Source organism: Schistocerca americana, chromosome 2, assembly GCF_021461395.2.
Source record: "Schistocerca americana isolate TAMUIC-IGC-003095 chromosome 2, iqSchAmer2.1, whole genome shotgun sequence".
Lineage (NCBI taxonomy): Eukaryota > Metazoa > Arthropoda > Insecta > Orthoptera > Acrididae > Schistocerca > Schistocerca americana.
In genome coordinates, this window is record NC_060120.1 from 571,967,149 (window position 1) to 571,988,175 (window position 21,027).

The following is a 21,027-nucleotide window of genomic DNA, read 5'->3' on the forward strand; positions in this document are numbered from 1 at the left end:
CCATTTACGGAATTTTTTAGCTATAAGGGATGGGGCACTCTTTGCAGCAGGTATGTCAGCTCACTGGTAACGTATGTGGTTGAATCAAAATGTTTTCTCAAAAGAAAGTAGAAATAAAAATCATACTTCGTAATATAAACATTTTCACCATATCATACCCAACAAGTTTCATTTCTAATTATTTAATGCAATAATAATAATTAAATGTTAGTGCCTTCTGTTTACACTATTGACTTAACAAGCAGCATTCCCTTAATATTTCGACTTTTTTTGAAAATGGTCACTTAATTTATATGTCAAAGTGGATTTTAATTCCTACATGAATTCAATTAGTTGTTTGTTTTAAGATAACCTTTTTACAAAACTGTGTTACAAAAGCCAGCCAACCATCAATGCAGTGAGTGAGTTACAGCCAAGAAGCAAACCTTTATAGTGCCAATCCAGTTGGGTAAGATGAAAATGTGTACATATATACATACATATATTTAAAGAACTGTAACATAAAGAAAAAAAGAATACTGCAATTTTCAATGAGGTATGCTGTGCAAACCCACTCAAATTTTGGGGATTGCTTGAGCAACTGAGCATACCCGTAGCAAGTGCCTATGCCTGCAGTAGTTTTATTGAATGGCCCTAAAACATCAATCCCTAAAAATTTGAATGCTGCTAATGCTTCAGGTAACTTCTACAATGGTATCCTTGTTTGACATGACTCTGCTCCCTGTGTGCATTGTATGCAATTCCACGCATACAGGTTTACGTCTGTCTGCCTACTCTTTTATCAATGCCTTTCTACTACTCATCTATTGGTAGATCTGCAACCTTCATGACTCACTACTATGTGATAATGAGCTTCTTGTTGCACTCTATTCCTTAGCTTCACTGGTACCACTACCAATGATCCCAATTTCCTTTCTCTGCATAGCAACCCATCCTGCAAACAAAACTGTGTCTGCTTAAAATACTTGTTACATTCATCATCCACTCTCTGAGCAGTTTGCAATCCCTTATGTTCATCACCCCCAATATGTAATACTGCTACTTTTCTACTTGAGCCACCTGCATTTCCATACCTCTTCTCAGGTTTATGTGTGACTTCAAAAGCAAATTCACTTAGTCTTTGTGCCCATCGCATAAACCTAGTAAAAGAATCCTTTAACCTCAATAATCGTTTTAATGCCACATGACCTGTTATTATTCTAAACTTTAATTGTGCAGATAACATTTGAAATATATGATTCCATAAATAAAGCTTAACATCTCTTTCTCTCTCATGAACCCTTTCTTAACAATTGTGTCATTGGTCTGGAAATATCTGCAAATCCTCTTACAAACCACTGGTAATAGTTCCTGAGTCCCAAGAATGATTGCAACTCTCTTACAGATTCTGGCACAGGAAATTCAAATACAGCTCTAATTAATCTTGGGGTCTGTCTTAACCCGATCTAGGTATGCTACATCTTCCATCACAAAATTACGCTTCTTTGTACTCAATATTAACTTTGGTGCTTTAACCTTAGGCATATTTTCCTTAACCACTGCATATACTGTTCCATGTCACTCCCATAGACAATTATGTCATCAAGATACACTAAGCATTGCCATGGTTTTAACCCTCTGAGCACTCCATCCCACACTCTCTGAGATATTACAGTTGCATTTTTTAATCTGAATGGCATTCCCAGGATGCTGAAAATGCTGTTTTGTGTCTATCCTGTGGTGCAGCCTCCGTCTGGTCACTCTGGAGTTACAATCAACTGGAGGTACAGTTGTAATAATTTAAGTTGTCTGGAAAACTCAGATGTTATGTGATACAAGCTACTGTATGAGGAGAGAAAAGGTAGAAAAATGTCATGATTGGTGCATTCTAAAACAGAAATAACACAAAAATAAGAGAAGAAAAGTCAATTAAGAACAAATGTAGAGAGATTCAAAATAAAAGAAATTTAGCAGGGCAGTTGATGAGCAGATAGGGAGGAAGTAAATTAGGATGACGAGACAGTGGTAAGTTAGCTTAGATGAAAAGATGCAGAGAAGCAAGTCTTGTGAGAATTGGAGACAGTAAAAAAAAAGAGGGGGGGAGAGAAAATGGCAAGACAATTAAGATAATGGAGTTCACATTATGTGATCTTACTGAGTTTAGACACATACACTATGTTGGTATTTACTTATTTGTTTATACCTCTAGTTCGATAGGACCAATTTGGCGAGCTAATCTCCATGGTCATGGAACAAGTCAGTACATAAAATTACATGAGAAAAATTAGTACAAAATAAAATAAAATTTGTATGAATCCTGTGCAGATGACAAGCTGCTGAGTATATATTAGCATAATCAACAACATATGACAGGAACTTCCTTAATGTGGAAAGTTTGAGGATTACTGCTAAGATTTTTTAAATTCTTATGCTAGGCTATTGAAAATGGGTATTACTGCTAAGATTTTTTAAATTCTTGTCATAGGTTATTGAAAATGGGTGCAGCAGATTAATACGTGCCTTTGTCCTCAAGAGTCAATGATATATGGCCCAAACACAGAGTGCATTTCTTCCTACTATTAAGTGAGTGAAAGCTGCTTATTATTCTTCTTGAGAGACCAATATCAGAATCCCAAGACTGCTGTACAGGGGTCAGCAAGAGGTTCATGAATTTACACCACATATTGCTCAAACTGCCCATTTCTGAACCAATAATACTGTTTGTGAGTTACTCTGGACTATAGTGCCTAATGTCATAAGTGAATGAAAATAAACAAAGTAGACTAATGTTTGCATTGGGCTATCACTTATTTCAGATACCGTTCTGATGGTAAGTAATCAGCATTCAGTTTTTGAACTAAACCCTGAACATGAGCTTTCCATGGCAGCTTACCATCTATCTGAACACTTATGAGTTTGATGAGTTTGAATTATTCAGGCTCGCTAATCATATACCCACTCTGTGTAATCACAATGTCAGTTTTAGCTGAATTGTGTGTTAGAAACTGAAACTTAATATGATTTAACATACATTTATTTTCTACTAGCTGAGAAACCCAGTACTTCCTGAGTATTTATTTATATACATGCCCAAGACTTCATACACATGGAGTTTATTTTTGACTTACTAAGCTTCTACATAAACAATGTTTGAAGTAATATGATTGGGGACATGAATGAAGATATTGTTTGCTTCAGCAACAGGGGAGAGAGCCACATAGAACTGGCCATGCGAAAAGCATCTGATACTAAAGCCCATGCCAGCAATATGCAGCATCTGGCCTTGTGCTTTGTTTATGATCATGGCATACCATAAACCCACCAAGAATTATACATGTTTAAAGCTCATCAACTGAGTGCAATCTAGGGAGACAGGTGTGTGCATGTGAGTGACTGAGTGTATGTGTGTTTGTGTGCATGTTTTTCCAAAAATCTTGAAAAAGGAAGTTTATTCCGAATGCTAGCAAAACTCTGTACCTTTTGTTCGTGTAGCTGTTGACGATCCAGTGCTTCTGCCTTTTGGTGAGTCATCTTCTTTATTCCTAAATAATTCATAATTCTCAACCAGAACTTTCTGTATACACGCACACACACACACACACACACACACACATACACACACACATTGTTCTCCCAATAATAATACCTGAGGCAACCCCCACTTAACCTTGCCCCAATCAGATGCTACCTCACAGCCATTCTCATCACTGTGGAGAATGACATTAAGCTGTCTGTTCTTTAAGTATGAGAGGAACCAGTTGAGTACTACTCCCCCTTTTCCATAATGGTCCAACTCCTATAGCAATATTTTCTGATCAAAACAGTCAAACACCTTAGTTAAGTCTCAGAAGATGCCTAATGTTCACAACTTTTTGTTTAATCCATCCAGTGTTTCTCAGAGAAAAGAGAATATGATGATTTAAACTGTTAAACCGCTTCTAAAACCAAACTGTACATTTGACGCCAATAATGTGAAATGAAAAGACCACTTATCCTTATAGTAGCCTTTTCAATAAGTTTTTCAAACACTGATAGCACAGAAATAGGTCTAAAAGTGTCTTTATTGTCCCTTTCTCCTTTTTTATGAAATGGTTTCAGTACTGAGTACTTTAATTGTTCAGGAAACTGACTATTTCTAAAGGGAAAATTTCAAATATGGCTAATTCAGGGCTAACATATGCAGCTCAGTGCTTTAGTAGCCTGCCAGATACCCTGTCATATCCATGAGAATCCTTTATCAGTGATTTAATTATTGATTGACTCAGTGCTCCGCCCCACCCCCCACCACCACCACCACTGCCATTGCCAGTATAATGAGATGTATTTCAGATAGCGGTCTTGGATAGACGTTTTCTGAGAGAGTTGTAAGATTCCTTGTAAAAACTAAGTTTTTTATTTAATTCACCTGCTATATTCAGAAAGTGACTGTTAAGTAATGGGAATATACCTGCCTTGTCACTAACAGACCCATTTTTTCTACATACTGACTTTTTATTCTTGACCTTGTGCTGATGACTGAGCATATGGATTTAATTTTATCCTGAGAATCAGTTATCCTATCTGTATATCACGTATTTTTTGCCTTCTTCATGATGTTTTTAGCAACTTACAGTACTGCTTGTAATGTTCTATACCAGCTCGATGGTGACTGTTGCTAATGTTTTGAGGTAATTCCCTCTTTGTTCTACTTGATATCCTTATCTGATTACTCAGACACCTAGGTTGCCTGTTAGTGCCAGTAGCCTGTTTTAAATGATCTCATAGAAATCCTTTCTCAAAGAGCATGAAAATGTGTTGAGGAGAGCAATTCAGTTATTATTTATGTTATCAGATTTTTATGCACCCTGTCACTCTTGTTCCATAATGGGGGTTTAAAAAGTCACTGTTGCCAATGGATTAACAGTTGTAAATAGTTTGTAATTATATTTAACATGCATGTGTGTGCAAACTCCTTTTAGTGTTAAAATTTATACATTATGGTCTGAAAGGACATTTACCCCTTAACTCAAGCAATGTCCCTCTAGTAAGTATGAATGAACATAAATGTGATCTATAATTGTGATACTGTGCCCCTGCTTTCTGGTTGGAAAGTACACAGTCTGCATCAGATGATAAGAATTTAGGAACTCTTCCAACATTTTTTTCCTTGTACAATCTCATGAAATTAATACTGAAGTCACCACATACAGATAATTTTTGGTACTTTCTATAAAGTGAACCAAGAATTCTCTCTAGTCTGAATGGAAATGTTATGAAATCAGAGTTAGGGAAATACAGGTATCTATAATTAGAAGTTTAGTATCATTACATTCAACTGCTCCTGCACAATATTCAGTGACTTGTTCAGTACAGTACTTTTATACATCAACAGATTCCTATAATGCATTTGTTAAGTATGCTTTAAGAACTGGTCTCTTGCTCTACAGCAATTCAAATCTCATGAAAAATGTAATTTGCATATGTGTTAAGTTAGTACAAATATTTCTATGAAAAATAGAGTAAATATTCTTTCATCATTTAGTCATTCTAAAACAAAAGAAATGCAGTCCAATACTGTTTGTTTAAGGAAAATGTTTACTTCAGTATTGTGCTTGGTTTGCCAAGGATTGGCCTTATGTAGTCATGTTGATGAATCTGGCAGTCTTCTGAAATTATGTTCTGAGGATATACCTGAACTGAAACTATGGCTTGATTAGACTAGTTTCAGGTTGATGTCTCATGATATAATTAATGAAATTGTAACATTGTTAAGCATGTCTTTTTCAGAGAATTCTGATGCAACAAATAAAAGAATATGATTTATATGCAATAATTTTGGACGAGACACCTGATACATCAATTAGAGAGCAGATGTCTGTTTTTTATCACACTGTTGACCAAAATTTTGCTGTTCATGAGTTGTTTTGTGGTTTTTATGAGCTCACAATAACTGATTCAGTTATCCTGCTTAAATCTCTGAAGAATATATTATTAAGATATTCTATTTCTCTGAACAATTCTCACAGGTTGTCTGCAAGGGTTACAGTCAAGGATAAAAGAAATTGAACCCAGGGCTATTTACATTCACTGCTTAGCTCATTCGCCAAATTTTGTTGTTCAGGACCCATTTAATAGCATTTCAGGATTAAGAGATATTCTGTCAATTCTCAAAGATTTGATTTCATTTATTTGTGGTTCACCCAAGAGCCTTGGAAAATTCAAAAATCTTAAACAATTGCTTTCATATTCTCATGACAATGAAGCAGCTCAAGTTTTAAGACCATTCTGTCCAATGAGATGGTGCATGCGTATTGTGTCTCTGTTGTGCATAGATAATAATTATGAAGTTCTTTTGCAATTTTTTAGAGATACGCAAGATGAAAGAAATGATTCTGGTGCAGAAGCTAAAGGATTTCTAAAATATCTGCAAAAATTTGAAACTCTGTTTCATATCACTTGCTTGTAATTATGTAGATGCCGTTTAGTCTTCAACAGAAGGAGTTGGAAATACAGATACATTTTATTCACTTTGGGAATATGCTAAAGAAAAGTGTGAGGCATTGCAATTAAGTCTCTCACTGTCTCACACCCTAGAAAATTGTCATTAAAATTAGGAGGTAGTGACAAGCATAAATTATCATATATTCAAGAAAAGCAGTGAATTTTAGTTTCTGATGTAGTGGATCAAACAGTAAGCAGCTATAAAACAGATTTCCATCCAAGACAATGGCACATTTTGTTAAAATAGAACAGTTTTTATCAGGCAAAGAAGATATTAGTTACATTACTTCTTTTTACGGTGACTATTTTGACTGTGTAAAACTGATTCTTCATAGAGATATTTCGCTGGCTGTGGTAAAACAGCACAATGTTACACTAGATAATTTTGAAAGTGTAGTGCAATATTTGAGTAGGACAGAAGATGGCAAGTGTGTAGCTCTGAAGAACATGATACCAGAATATGTAACATTGTTGCAACTTCTTTCAACGATACCTGTATCGAAGTGTACCACAAAACAATCATTTTCTGAACTTCAAAGACTGAAAATGGACACCAGAGCCATCATGAACCAAGAACAGTTAAATTATGTAGCATCAGTGAACATTCATTCCAATCTCACAAGGGAACTGAAACTGGAACCTCTAATTAATTCATCAACAAAACAACAGTCTCTCCCTATTCAGGTGACTGAGCACATATTTTAAGTTAATTTTACATCATTTACATTTACTGCAACTATATAGGGAGGAAATATGAGTTTTAAAGTGTAACATAATAAGCATATCGCAAGATTTTCAGAAGTTGGCGCCTATGCCTGCACGGAATAAGTATGTACTCACAATCATAGATCATTTTTGAGAAACATAGAGATGGTCATGATGCCAAACTAGCAGGCAGCAACAGTGGAACAAGAACTAGTGAATAATTGGATGTTGAAATTTGGAGTGCCTGAAACAATAATAATGGACCAGGGAACAAACTTCCATGTCAGATCTATTCAAGAAATTGTGTAAGCTACTGAATGTGAAGAAGTTGTTGATGAGTCCTCTCCATCCACAAGCCAATGGAAGAACAAAAGAGTGCCTAGTACAATCGGGAATATGCTTGAATATTACACTGACTCTCATCACACCAATTGGAATGACTACTTGAAGATATGTGGTCTCCGCCTACAACTCAAAACAGCAAAAAATACCTTATGAAGTAGTATATGGTCATAAAATGCCACCACCATTCAACATATTGAAAGTGAAGAAAGGGGAGACTGGAGAGACTGTTAAGGAATTTGCCAGAGTGATTACGGAAATTTGGAAGAGAGTACAGAAAGCAAATACATAAGCACTGGAGAAACAGAAAGAAGCAGTAGGTCATACGGCAAGAATGCCCCAACATAAGGTTGGTCAGTGGGTGATGCTATCAACTTCATATACGCCAAAGAGAAAGGCAAAGAAGTTTTTTGCAAAGTATTGGGGGTCATACCAAGTGGCAGAGACTACATTGCCTCTACATGTGGCAAAGACTATGTTCCCATAAATGTCAAGATTCAATTGCTGACAAGAACAACAATTTGCATGTAGGGTGGTTGAAACCTTTTCAAGGAAGTCTGGGAGTTATTCCAGAGATAGTAATGCAGAACAGAAAGGGAGAGTGAGGAGAAAGGTATTTAAAGATGAACAAGGAGTTGTGAATGAAATGGTAATGAGGAACACATATGGATTAAGACCTAGAAAATAGTCATTTAATATTTTTTGGGGGGTTAGGTATTGATTTAGTGTAATTAGTATGAGGGCTATTCAGAAAGTAGGGAACGTTTCCATCTGATGCCGCTAGATGTGCACCGATCGCGTATATTTTGGTATGTGCATGCTCAGCAGTTCGGTCGGTATCCATCCATGACAGAGGGAACATCTCTGCATGTCTGTTTTTTTTTTATATTTGAATTTGAAGTGTTCATTGTGAGGTGCAGTCTGTGATAGGATTTTTGTTGGCAAAAAACCTAAAACCTAAAGAAATTTATCGTGAACTGTGCGAAGTGTACGGAAACAATGTAATTAGCAAATGTTCCATCCATAAATGGTGCATTCGGTTTAAAAACGGCTGAACCAATGTTCATGATGAAGAGAAGAGTGGATGCCTGAGAATTGTGACTGACAATCTTGTCACAAAAGTTGATGAAGCGATTTGCTTCACAATAACGGAACTTTCGCTTTCTTTTCCACAAGTTTCACGGACTTTGTTGTTTGAAGTTGTCACTCAAAAGCTAGGAGGGCATGACTCACTGGCTGAACTCTCAGGCAGCAGAATTTTATGATGAAGGTATTTCAAATCTTGTCCACCACTATGATAATTGCCTCAATGTGTTTGGTGACTATGTGGAAAAGTAGTATGTCAGTCAGATGTATATAATAAAATGTATTTCTTGTACTTGGTTTTTTTTTTAGTTCCAAAATGTTCCCTACTTTCTGAAGAGCCCTCATATAAGCAGCTGCAGAGCAGCAATGAATTTACAGGGGAGGAAAGTAATAGGTATTCCTGTCCTTAGGTGAGTTGCAGAGAAGGCGAGATGATGTGATTCATAGAGGGCTACTGATCTCCAGCAGGGTGGAAGCATTGCAGGAAGATGTAGTGGCCACCAGTCATCCCTGGGTGATACACGTGGTATTCAATGCATATCAGATGCATAATGAGGTGAGAAGATTGGAAGATGCATTCGACAAATTCCAACAGGGAATGGAAAGGAATGGCATATTCAAAGCAACTGCCAGGGTATGTGAGAGAATACATGGGGCAAATGAGAAATTAAAGAGTGAGATGACCTAGGTACTGGAGGTTATTACACATATGCAAAGGAAGAGAGTTTGGATCAACGCCGGAGGTTTATGAAAACAATATTTGGCACTGCTAATGAGGAAGACATTCGAAAGGTGAACGACACCATAGAAGACGTTAACTTGTGGGCAAAAGGGAACAAAGCCATGAGTGATTGGCACATTACGCAGATTGCAAATTTAGAGAAGGACATATTAAATAACATGCGACTACTACAAAAACTGACTGCAGAAGTAATGCAGTGTACCAGAGCTACAGAACAAGCAGTTAATCAGAATATCAGGGCACTACAACCTGAAGCAGAAGTCTTAGATAGGAAAGTAGTAATGACAAAATGGTTGCAGTCTGTAGAAGATAGAGTTTAGAAAGCATGAGGGAAAGTAACAACAGGAGGCTATCCAACAGGCTATTTAGATGGTCTAAGGAAAGCACAGAAAGATCTACTGCCAGAGTTGGAGTTTGTTTTAGAACCTGAGCACAAAAATTTATCTTTTTATTTTAAGGTAGCCACAGTATCAGTGAGAAGTGATGGAGTGAAAATTTCCATTTCCATTTCTAAACCAGTAGTAGGGAAACAAGCATGTCACAAGTGCTACATAGTTCATGCATATCCTGTTAAGTGGAGCACATTGAAGAAATATCTAAGAGTAGAAACAATGACTATTATTAATTGTAAATGACAAGGGAAGATATGTAGAAATGAAAGGAGCAAAGTTACAAAAAATGCTACCAAGGACAAACAATAGTTTGCTGAATATGGAAATAAGAGAGGGGCAGGATTCCTGCACAGTGAAATTGCTAATGAGACAAAAGGAGGTAAGAGAATGTAATAAAGAAGTGATTAAGCCAGAATTTCACTTTCAGCAGGTCAAGGCCCATTAGTTGTACGCTACTTTTGACAAGATTGTAGTAGTGGCAAGTTGTTTCTAGCGGGAGAAGCTTATGTCTGCAAAGAGACTAGAATTAAACAGGAGCAGTCTGTTATTAAATGGAACAGCATGTGAGATAATGGGGCATACTTTCCATCTGCCCACCATAATTTATACCAGGAAAATCAGTATTGAAAGACATACCAACCACCTCAGTGGCACCTGTTCTGCTGAGCATAGTAGCAGAAGGAAGATGAACACACACAGTGTATTATTAAGAATAATATCTTGTAAGTTTGGAATAGAGAACTAGAAGTTATTGTGCAAGAAGCCTAGTAATGAAATAAGTTCCATGGTATTTGAGTTAAGGAGCAGGTCAAGGGGTGCTGTAGAAATATGTAAAATTAAGTGATAGGGTTACAGAATTCTACTATCAGAATATTTCTTAAGAGATGAACCAAGGCCAGAAGGTTGAGTTACCAGAAACTTTAACATAAAGGATAATGTAGTTTGATTGACATAAGGGACCAGGGCAATGTAGCTTATAAACCATATTCAGTCAAACCAATATGCAAGAGTGGAAGTGAGTTGCAACAGAGTCAGTCGCAGGCAGGCAGGAGTGTTATGCATTGCGATGCAAAACACAGCCGATAGGTACTGTGAAGGAGCCAGCTGGGTGCAGTATAGCAACAGCCAACACTGCAATATGCTAGTGGAAAGATGGATACCTTTCCTCACTGGCCATGATGGATGTGTTAAGTGCACATGCCTGAAGCCCAAAATTAAGATAGTCTGGAGCATGTAAGTACTCAGCCATTCATGTATTAAATTATTCTCGTCTCAGTACCGCAACCTACACCATGAACCTGTGACACACGGAGCAACATCCCAGAACGCAGTATGGGGTCTACTATTTGATCACAGGATGGGACAGCCTACCCTGAGTCAAAATAGCAGGGAGCTGCTTGCTCACCTCCATAGTATCACCAGCAGTGCTGCTGTGCTTTCATCACAGTTGCAGCCAGAGGCATTGTTGACAGCAGCATTTGAGTGATGCCACACTCAGCCCCTCTTTTTGCGGTGTCAGTAATGGTGGATATTTATTGTTTAGCATGAGAGACAACTGCACATCTCCACCAAGCTGTTTCTGACATACTACAGCTGAGAGCTGGAATAAAAAAGTTAACTGAACAAATCCGCTGTCATTCTGTCATCTCATTTCACTCTCCACATGTGAAAATCCATGGATCATATAACAATCTGTTTGTATTCATAATTTTTTTCTCAACTCTTCCTACAAACAAAAACTACCTTCTGCTTTCTGCACACTCACTGATACCGAACCTTCCCTATGCTCTCCCATTGTGGTAAGAAAGCCAGAAAATTTGTAAAGGGAAATGCAACAACTGAATCTAAATGAAGTTGGAGTCAGTGAAGTTAAATGGAAATAAGATAAAGATATTTGGTCAGATGAATTGAGGGTAATATTTCTGTTTGATGTGTGTTGCCTACTGTGAAATACCCATTACAGTCACTGGCTGGAGATTGATTCCTGCCTCCTTCAGTTATCCAACATTTGACATTTTTAATATCTGGAAGGTTTTGGGCATTACAAGATTTGTAGAATATTGGAATTTGCCAGAACATTTTACACGTGTATAAATAGGCACACTCCTTGCTGAGGCAGGTAGTTCAAGTTGGTGTGTACTACTGTTTGTGCTTAATAACCAAGCTTTCAATGTGAAGTTGATGACCTTATACTTGTAAGTAAACTTGATTTTAGATTCTATATGACATAGGTTGGTGGGTATCCTTGAAATTGACAATGCCTTCCCTCTGAAAGGCTGCTCGAAAAGCTATTGTGTTAATGAGCAAAACCCCAAATACAAACCAGTACATTGCTCATACAGTCTCCATTGTCAAGGTCTCAATGGATGCAAAAGCATCAGTAAATCAGATATATACACTCCTGGAAATGGAAAAAAGAACACATTGACACCGGTGTGTCAGACCCATCATACTTGCTCCGGACACTGCGAGAGTGCTGTACAAGCAATGATCACACGCACGGCACAGCGGACACACCAGGAACCGCGGTGTTGGCCGTCGAATGGCGCTAGCTGCGCAGCATTTGTGCACCGCCGCCGTCAGTGTCAGCCAGTTTGCCGTGGCATACGGAGCTCCATCGCAGTCTTTAACACTGGTAGCATGCCGCGACAGCGTGGACGTGAACCGTATGTGCAGTTGACGGACTTTGAGCGAGGGCGTATAGTGGGCATGCGGGAGGCCGGGTGGACGTACCGCCGAATTGCTCAACACGTGGGGCGTGAGGTCTCCGCAGTACATCGATGTTGTCGCCAGTGGTCGGCGGAAGGTGCACGTGCCCGTCGACCTGGGACCGGACCGCAGCGACGCACGGATGCACACCAAGACCGTAGGATCCTACGCAGTGCCGTAGGGGACTGCACCGCCACTTCCCAGCAAATTAGGGACACTGCTGCTCCTGGGGTATCGGCGAGGACCATTCGCAACCGTCTCCATGAAGCTGGGCTACGGTCCCGCACACCGTTAGGCCGTCTTCCGCTCACGCCCCAACATCGTGCAGCCCACCTCCAGTGGTGTCGCAACAGGAGTGAATGGAGGGACGAATGGAGACGTGTCGTCTTCAGTGATGAGAGTCACTTCTGCCTTGGTGCCAATGATGGTCGTATGCGTGTTTGGCGCCGTGCAGGTGAGCGCCACAATCAGGACTGCATACGACCAAGGCACACAGGGCCAACACCCGGCATCGTGGTGTGGGGAGCGATCTCCTACACTGGCCGTACACCACTGGTGATTGTCGAGGGGACACTGAATAGTGCATGGTACATCCAAACCGTCATCGAACCCATCGTTCTACCATTCCTAGACCGGAAAGGGAACTTGCTGTTCCAACAGGACAATGCACGTCTGCATGTATCCCGTGCCACCCAACGTGCTCTAGATGGTGTAAGTCAACTACCCTGGCCAGCAAGATCTCCGAATCTGTCCCCCATTGAGCATGTTTGGGACTGGATGAAGCGTCGTCTCATGCGGTCTGCACGTCCAGCACGAACGCTGGTCCAACTGAGGCGCCAGGTGGAAATGGCATGGCAAGCCGTTCCACAGGACTACATCCAGCATCTCTACGATCGTCTCCATGGGAGAATAGCAGCCTGCATTGCTGCGAAAGGTGGATATACACTGTACTAGTGCCGACATTGTGCATGCTCTGTTGCCTGTGTCTATGTGCCTGTGGTTCTGTCAGTGTGATCATGTGATGTATCTGACCCCAGGAATGTGTCAATAAAGTTTTCCCTTCCTGGGACAATGAATTCATGGTGTTCTTTTTTCCATTTCCAGGAGTGTAGATCAGGCATTTTTTTGGCAAATACTGGCAAGGGCCAAGACAAAATAAAAACATTCTACAGAACAGGTGGAATGACATATCTGTTTTGTCAACATTTTCTTCTTGTTCAGATTATGCAACCCAGATCTGGGACAAATTTCAAGGCGGAAGTGCAGGGGGGGGAGGGGGGGGGGATATGTATATAATAGCTATGTACCTCTACACAAGAACCCCTCTCCCCTCTGTGGCATATAAAGAATCGTTAAGGAGAAAGCTTTTTGATCTACAATTGGAAACATTTATGTTGAAACTTCCTGGCAGATTTCATTCTGGAAACATTTATGTTATTCGTCACAAATATTATTACAAAGGATATTGTGTCAAAGAGTGTTATAGCTGCATATTTTTCCTCTCCCCTTTCTGTGTCAAAGTTATAGTCACAAAGTAAATCAAAATATGATGGAAACTGACATTGTTTGACACCTAATGAATGGTATGGCAGATAAGATCTATCAGGCACTCCTTTTGGAAAGTATCACCATAACAGAGGATTTCATTAAATGGTACCAGCACAATGTGGCAATTCACCAGCAAAGGACATACAAAAACACACAGACATACTTTTGAGTGTCATTCCGATGACTGTCACAGAAGAGTACCAGGATCTAGCACCACTTATACAGCAAATATTAAGTGAATAGATACAAGGATTTATGGCATCTGTTAATGTCAAATGCAGTTGACAGGAGGCAGCAGTTTGCTAAACCCAGCCAGATAACCTGTAGGACGAAGCTCTTTGTTGTACCATTGTCAAGGCCACTCCAGTCATTCCTGTAATCATATTGCGACTCCAGCTGTTCTCTCACCTGCCAAAATCAGGAAAACTAAATAAGGCAACCATATATGGAAGTGATGCTACCTCCATAATCTACAGTTACCACGACAGTGAGAAATCCACATTAACATTATAATTAACATTGAATAGCCACTGTCAGACTAATTTAGAGGTTTCTGTATGTGTCTACCTGCGATTCCTATCTTATACTTTTGTAAGAACTGAGATTGGTCCTGGTATTGTTATGAATATTAATAATTCTGCAAAGCAATTAAAGTATTTAAATGTAGTGCTGAGTATGGTATTTGAAATTTTATCATAAAACCAATTTAGAGCAATTCAATTAAATTCTGCTGGAGTGCAACCCAGTAATCACATGTTAGTACTGATACAGGATGTAAGAAGCAGACTATCACAAGAAAAGGAAACATTCTTTTCCAAAAGAAGTATACTAATATTGGCCATAAGCCTTAACTTGAAAAGGAAATTTCTGAGAACATCTATATGGAGCTCAGCAGCTTGATCACTGGGAAACTGGAGATGAAGAAGTATTTAAGAGTTGGTATCACAAAAGTATCATCAAATTTAAATGGACTGATAAGATAAGAAATGATGATGTTGCCTGCAGAAACAGTGAGGAAAGAGTATGTGGAAATACTTACTAGAAGGAACAGGATGATTAGACATTTGTTAAGACATCTGAAATTAACTTTCAGGGTTTTTTTTAAATACTTTCCATTTCTTATGCAATCATCAAGATATCTACTGCTGAATATAGACCTCCTATAGTCCTTCCAACAAACTGTAGTCCTTAGTGATACCCACTCATGCCACTTATGCAGGTTTTCAGTCACATCATGTTAAATAGGAGCATATTTTGGAAACCTCAAAAACTGATGCACAAAAATCCTATTCATTAAAAGCCTTGATTAGTTATACAGTCCTGATTTCATAATGAGACATTTTCTCATTATGCTATTATACCTGATCTAGTTCACAATCCACCATGTACATATTCACTATCATTTGCATATAACACAGATTTGTTGTGTCATCCTATATGAGTGCAGCAAATGTAATAGCAAGTAACTGACAAATCTATTAAGCTATTGTACATTTTACATGACTGTCTAGGGCAACAAACTCAGGTACATCACAAAATATTAAATGCTAAAAATATAATTCAGTAGCAACATACCCACTGTTCTGTGCTTTGTGGTGCAATATATGTATGACAATGCCAACACAATTAAGAAACACAATGGAACCACAATGAAAGGAAGAGCTGTGAGACCTGCAAGAAAAGTTGCTCATTACCAAAACAATAAGAACCACATTCCAATAAATACTGAAGCTCATTTATTAATTCTTATTGTAATTCAATAAACAAGTTACAACTGTACAACAGTTTAAGTGTGTAAATAAATAAATATTAGCACTTTATCCATAGAAACACACCTGAATTTAAACAACATCTTAATTTGTTTCATTTTTAAATGGTAAAATTTCTAGACAATAACAAAGAACTAAACTGCACACTACACAGTAGATTGTAAGAGGGAGGTTGTCATTTAATATTGCAGTAATGTTAAGGGCATTGGTAACAGAGCATAATACTATCTCAGTGAAACAAGGATGTGGAAATAGTTCAGCTACAGCCTCTCTCAACACGTAATCTCGACATTCACATATAACATTTGAGGAGAACCATCTACATGGTCAAGGAGAAATTGAACCCAGTTACTCTCAGTTACCAGGTCGGTAGATTAATACATTACATTCAGAACTATGAAAAAGGTTGTATATGTATGACAGGCTAGGAGACACCAGAAGGTTTCAGACTGATTACATAATGATAAGACAGAGATTTTATAGACCATGTTTTAAACATAAAAACACTCCCGGAGGCAGATGTGGACTCTTACCATAGTTTGTTAGTTATGACCTGCATATTAAAAGTGAATAAATCACAGAAAGGTGGAATATTAAAGAAGTTGAATCTGTATAAACTGAAAGAGGCATATGTTATTGAGAGTTTCAAAGGCACAATTAGGCAACAATTGGTGTAAACAGGGGACACAAATATAATGTGAGATGAATGGGTAGTGTCAGAGATGAAATAGTGAAGACATCAGAGGATCAAATAGGCAGATACACAAGATACAGTAGAAATATTTGAAGAACACAGAAAATATTGAGTCTAACTGACAAAAGCGGAAAATACAAAACTGCAACAGACAAAGCAGCAAAATGGAATACAAACATCTGAAACTTCTGAAGTTGTTATAATGCCATGCTGCTGTAAAAGTAATGTGCTAATCAGTAAATCTGAAGGAACTGACAGTTTGTTGGACAGTCCTAATTTTCTTTACACTAACGAGTCTAACTTTTTCAAAAGCTCACTAATCACAAAAATTCCATAATTTAAGTTTTGTCATTTCTACATCTACATATATACTCTGCAAACCACTGTGAAATGCACAGTGCAAACCATGTCCCATTGTACCAGTTATTATGGTTTCTTCCTGTTCCATTCACATACGGCATGCTGTAATTAATCTAATCTTGTCCTACAATCCCTACAGCTGTGATATGTAGGGGTTGTTGTATATTCCTAAGAGTCATGAGTTATAGCTGGTTCTTGTAACTTCGTGAGTAGGCTTTCTCAGGATAGTTTACGTCTATCTTCAAGGGTCTTCAAGTTCACTTTCTTCAGCATCTCAGTGACAGTCTAACAATGATCAAACAAACTTGTAGCCATCTGTACTGCTCTTCTCTGTTTATGTTCAATGTTCACGTTCTGTTTATGTTCAATGTTCATGTTCTGTTTATGTTCAATGCTAGTCTTATTTGATATGCATCCCACACACCTAAGCAATATTCTAGAATGTGTCGCGTGAGAGATCTGTAAGCAATTCCCTTTGTAGACTTATTGCATTTCGCAAGTGTGCTGTGAAGACTACCACCTCCTTTACCCACAACTGAGCCTGTGTGATTATTCCATGTCATACCCTGACATCATATTACATCCAGATATTTGTATGAGTTGGCCAACTCCATCTGTGGCTCATTGATATTATAGCCATAGAACACTACATTTTTTTCATTTTGTGAAGTGCAAAGTTTTGCATTTCTGAACAGTTAAAGCAAGTTGCCAATCATTGCACCACTTTGAAATCTTGTGAAAATCTGACTGAATATGTATGCAGCTCTTTCAGACAGTACTTTGTTATGGACAACAGCACGAAGTGCAAAATTTCTGAGTTTACTATTAATATTGTCCACAAGGTCATTAATGTACAACATGAACAGCAAGAGTCCCAACACACTTCTCTGTGGCACACACAAAGTTATTTACACATCTGACAATGACTCTCCATCCAAGATAAAGGGCTGCATCCTCACTATTAAAAAATCATCAATCCAGTCTCAAATCTTGCTTGATACCCCATAGGTAATAAGTGTAGATGTGGTACTGAGTCAAATGCTTTGTACAAAATCAAAAAATACTGCATCTACCTGACTGCCTTGATCTAAATCTTTCAGTATGCCACAAGAAAAAAGTGCAAGTTGGGTAATGCATGATTGAAGTTTTCAGAATTCATCCTGGTCGACATGGACAAAGTTATTTTGTTCAAGATATCTCATTATCTTTGAGCTCAGGATAAGCTCTAATAAGAATAACAAATCTATGCCAAAGGTATTGGACAGTAATTTGGTACATCACATCTTGTAACAGGTGATGACCTTTGCTTTCTTCCAACTACTGAGTGATCTAAAACAGATTATAGTAAAAAAAAAAAAAAAAAAAAAAAAGTATTGAATCTGATAGTGATTCCTCAAACCCTGTAGCTTTTATCAATTTTAATGGAATCAGTTGTTTCTCAACAAAACTGACACTAATGCTTGTTTCACTCATATTTTCAGTGGTATGAGGATCAAATTGGAGCAGTTTTCCTGGGTTATACCTTTGTAAAGAAACGTTTTAAAATGGGGTTAAGCATTACAGCTTTTGTTTCGCTACCCTCAATTTCAGTTCATGTCTCATTCACGAGCAACTGTACACTAATTTTGGCACCACTAACAGGCCTTACATATGACCAGAATTTCTTTGTGTTTCGTGAAAGATCATTCAATGAAATTCGTCTAAGGGCTTCATGCACTGCCCTATTGACAGCCAAATGAATTTCATACAGCATCTCTCCATCTATACCCATATGCTTTGTTTTACACCCATTATGCAGGAGTCCCAGTTTCTTTAGCGGTTTCTTTACAATGACAGTATACCATGGAGGTTCCATACCATTATGAACTGTTCTACTAGGTATATATCTGTCCAGTGCATGGTCAACTATTGTTTTAAACTTGAGCCACAGTTCCCCTATATGCTCCTGTCCTGTGCTGAAACTTTCATGTTCCTCATTGAGATGTGACACTACTGATTTTTTATCTGGTTTACTGAACATATATATCTTTCTACTTGTTTTAATTCCCCTTTGTACTTTGGTAATCATTGTTTCCACACCTTCCTCTTGGTCATTGATAGCAGTTGTGATACAGACATCCCCAAAGAGGTCAGGTTTCATTGCTCTCATTATCTCTAGGTATTTCCATCATGATTGGGGTTCCAAACTATTTGTGCTAGAGAAGGCATTTAGTAATGCTACACATGATGTCGTGTAACAGCCACAAGTAACAGAACTGCAATTTTTCCAGTTGACTGTTGAATGATTAAAGTCTTCATATGTGGTTACAGTATGACTGCGGACCTTCTGTACAAGCAAACTGAGGTTTCCTCTCAAGTTTTCGGTTACATCATGAGGTGAGTCTGGTGGGTGACAGAAGGATCAAAATTGCCTTTTTTTGCCCACTGAGTCTTGCCCACTGAGTGTTGCCCAAACAATCTCACATGCAGCTTCACTTTCTAACTTGCTGAATTTACATTTCTTGTCTACTGCAATGAATACACCACCTCCATTTCCCATTAACCCAACATTTTGATGTACACTTAAATTTTTCTCAGAAATCTCAGTGCTATCAATTTCAGGTTTCAACCAGTTTTCTGTACCTAGTAATATGTGAGCTTCACTGCTTCTAAGGAGTGCTTCAAATTCTGGAACTTTGTTGTGAATGCTTTAGTAGCTAACTATTATGATTTTAATCTCTTGCCTGTGGAAGGCATGCTTTTGGATCTTACAATCACACTTTTGGGTCTCCTACAGCTTTTGTTATTTGGAGTGGAGAGTTGCCTAATCTAAAAGAATCCTTGAGTGCACCCCTCACACAGTCAGTTTCTGATTTGTAGTGCATGCCTGCTTGACATTATATTTTCGTTACTCTAATTTTCTTGAATCAATAAAGCAATTGTTTTTTCCAAATAACCCACTAAGTAAAAACTTTACCAAATTATAGAAATTATAGATCTGGAAAATTTATATGAAAATAGGTGATCCTCTGTGTAGGTGTGCAATGTATCAATCCAATAGTACCTTGAACGTTAATACTTTTCTGTCATGAAGTTAAACAAAATTATTTCTGGAGGCAATAACTTGATATCACTATTAGATATGGCTCTTTTAGTATTAAACTAAAATATAATTACCACAGTCACAAAATATCCATACACCTGTCTTTATAAACACCTTCCAGACAGCAAAACCTCGGCAATCATCATAGTAATATCATGTGGTTAATAATGTTTTATTTGTGAACCTCTTTGGGAAAAGTCTGCAGTTCATTAGCATCCACATAACAAATCAATGTCACTTTGCACAAATTTGTGAATGTATAATGTTCACATTTGAAGCATATCATTAATATGTATCAATCTGTGAATTCAGTAACATGTCTTCATCCTGTATAGTTATTCTGCTAACTATTGCCATTTGTGAATTTATTGAATGGTGTACTAGCTTTTGTAGCTTACTGACCTGTGCACATACAGAAACATCCTACAATTTAAAAAAGGCTACTCATCACAGTAAACTCTAAGATGATAAATATGAAGAGGAACTGCAAGCCAAATTCTGCAATTTTGTGTACAACATTTAATAATCATTCATAATCATCAACAATAACAGGAGGAGTAGCAAAGCAAAAAATCCATCAAATTTATGAGGCAGAGGCAGGTCAGTAAATTCCAACCTCCACATATCCATCAGCACAAGTAACACCTCTCAATAAGCAATAATCACACTGGTGTCACTGTGACTTTGATAGTGTGTATCTGGGCGTCTATGTCATTGTGTGTACTTTCTATGAAAAACAGAGTCAGAGTGCAAAACCTAGTGAACACTGTTTCCTGTTATGTGTTCCATGCACCAGACATATGCCTACTATACATGAGTGGATGCTTTCTCTGATTTTATGTAGATGTCTGCAGGTTGAAATTTCCAAGAATGCAAGTAATTTCAAAAGAGAGGATGGCTATAGGCTTCCAGCATCACGGCTCCCTGCCATCAAGGAAGTGAATGTGTGGCCACAGTTTGTGAGCAATATAAACAACGTGCTGCAAGTCACCCCCGCGGACAATAATATTTTGTGTACACATTCCCTCCTTCTTGCTCTGTTCATTTTGCATCTAGCCAATGATGATGGCCAACCAATAGCAGTCAGAGGAATTTCAACCAATAACCCTTCTCCAGTGTAAGTGTGGAATAGTGGCTTT

The 21,027-nt window shown here is 38.1% G+C and overlaps 1 protein-coding gene across 3 annotated transcripts in view; it reads right to left on the minus strand.

The window, feature by feature from the left end:
- LOC124595801 overlaps positions 1 to 21,027 on the minus strand; it is a 285,104-nt gene that overhangs the window by 38,146 nt on the left and 225,931 nt on the right. For all 3 annotated transcript variants that reach the window (XM_047134690.1, XM_047134691.1, XM_047134692.1), the window contains exon 8: positions 15,559 to 15,654. In XM_047134690.1, the coding sequence (XP_046990646.1) occupies positions 15,559 to 15,654 (96 nt within the window). The remainder of the gene's footprint in view (positions 1 to 15,558; positions 15,655 to 21,027) is intronic.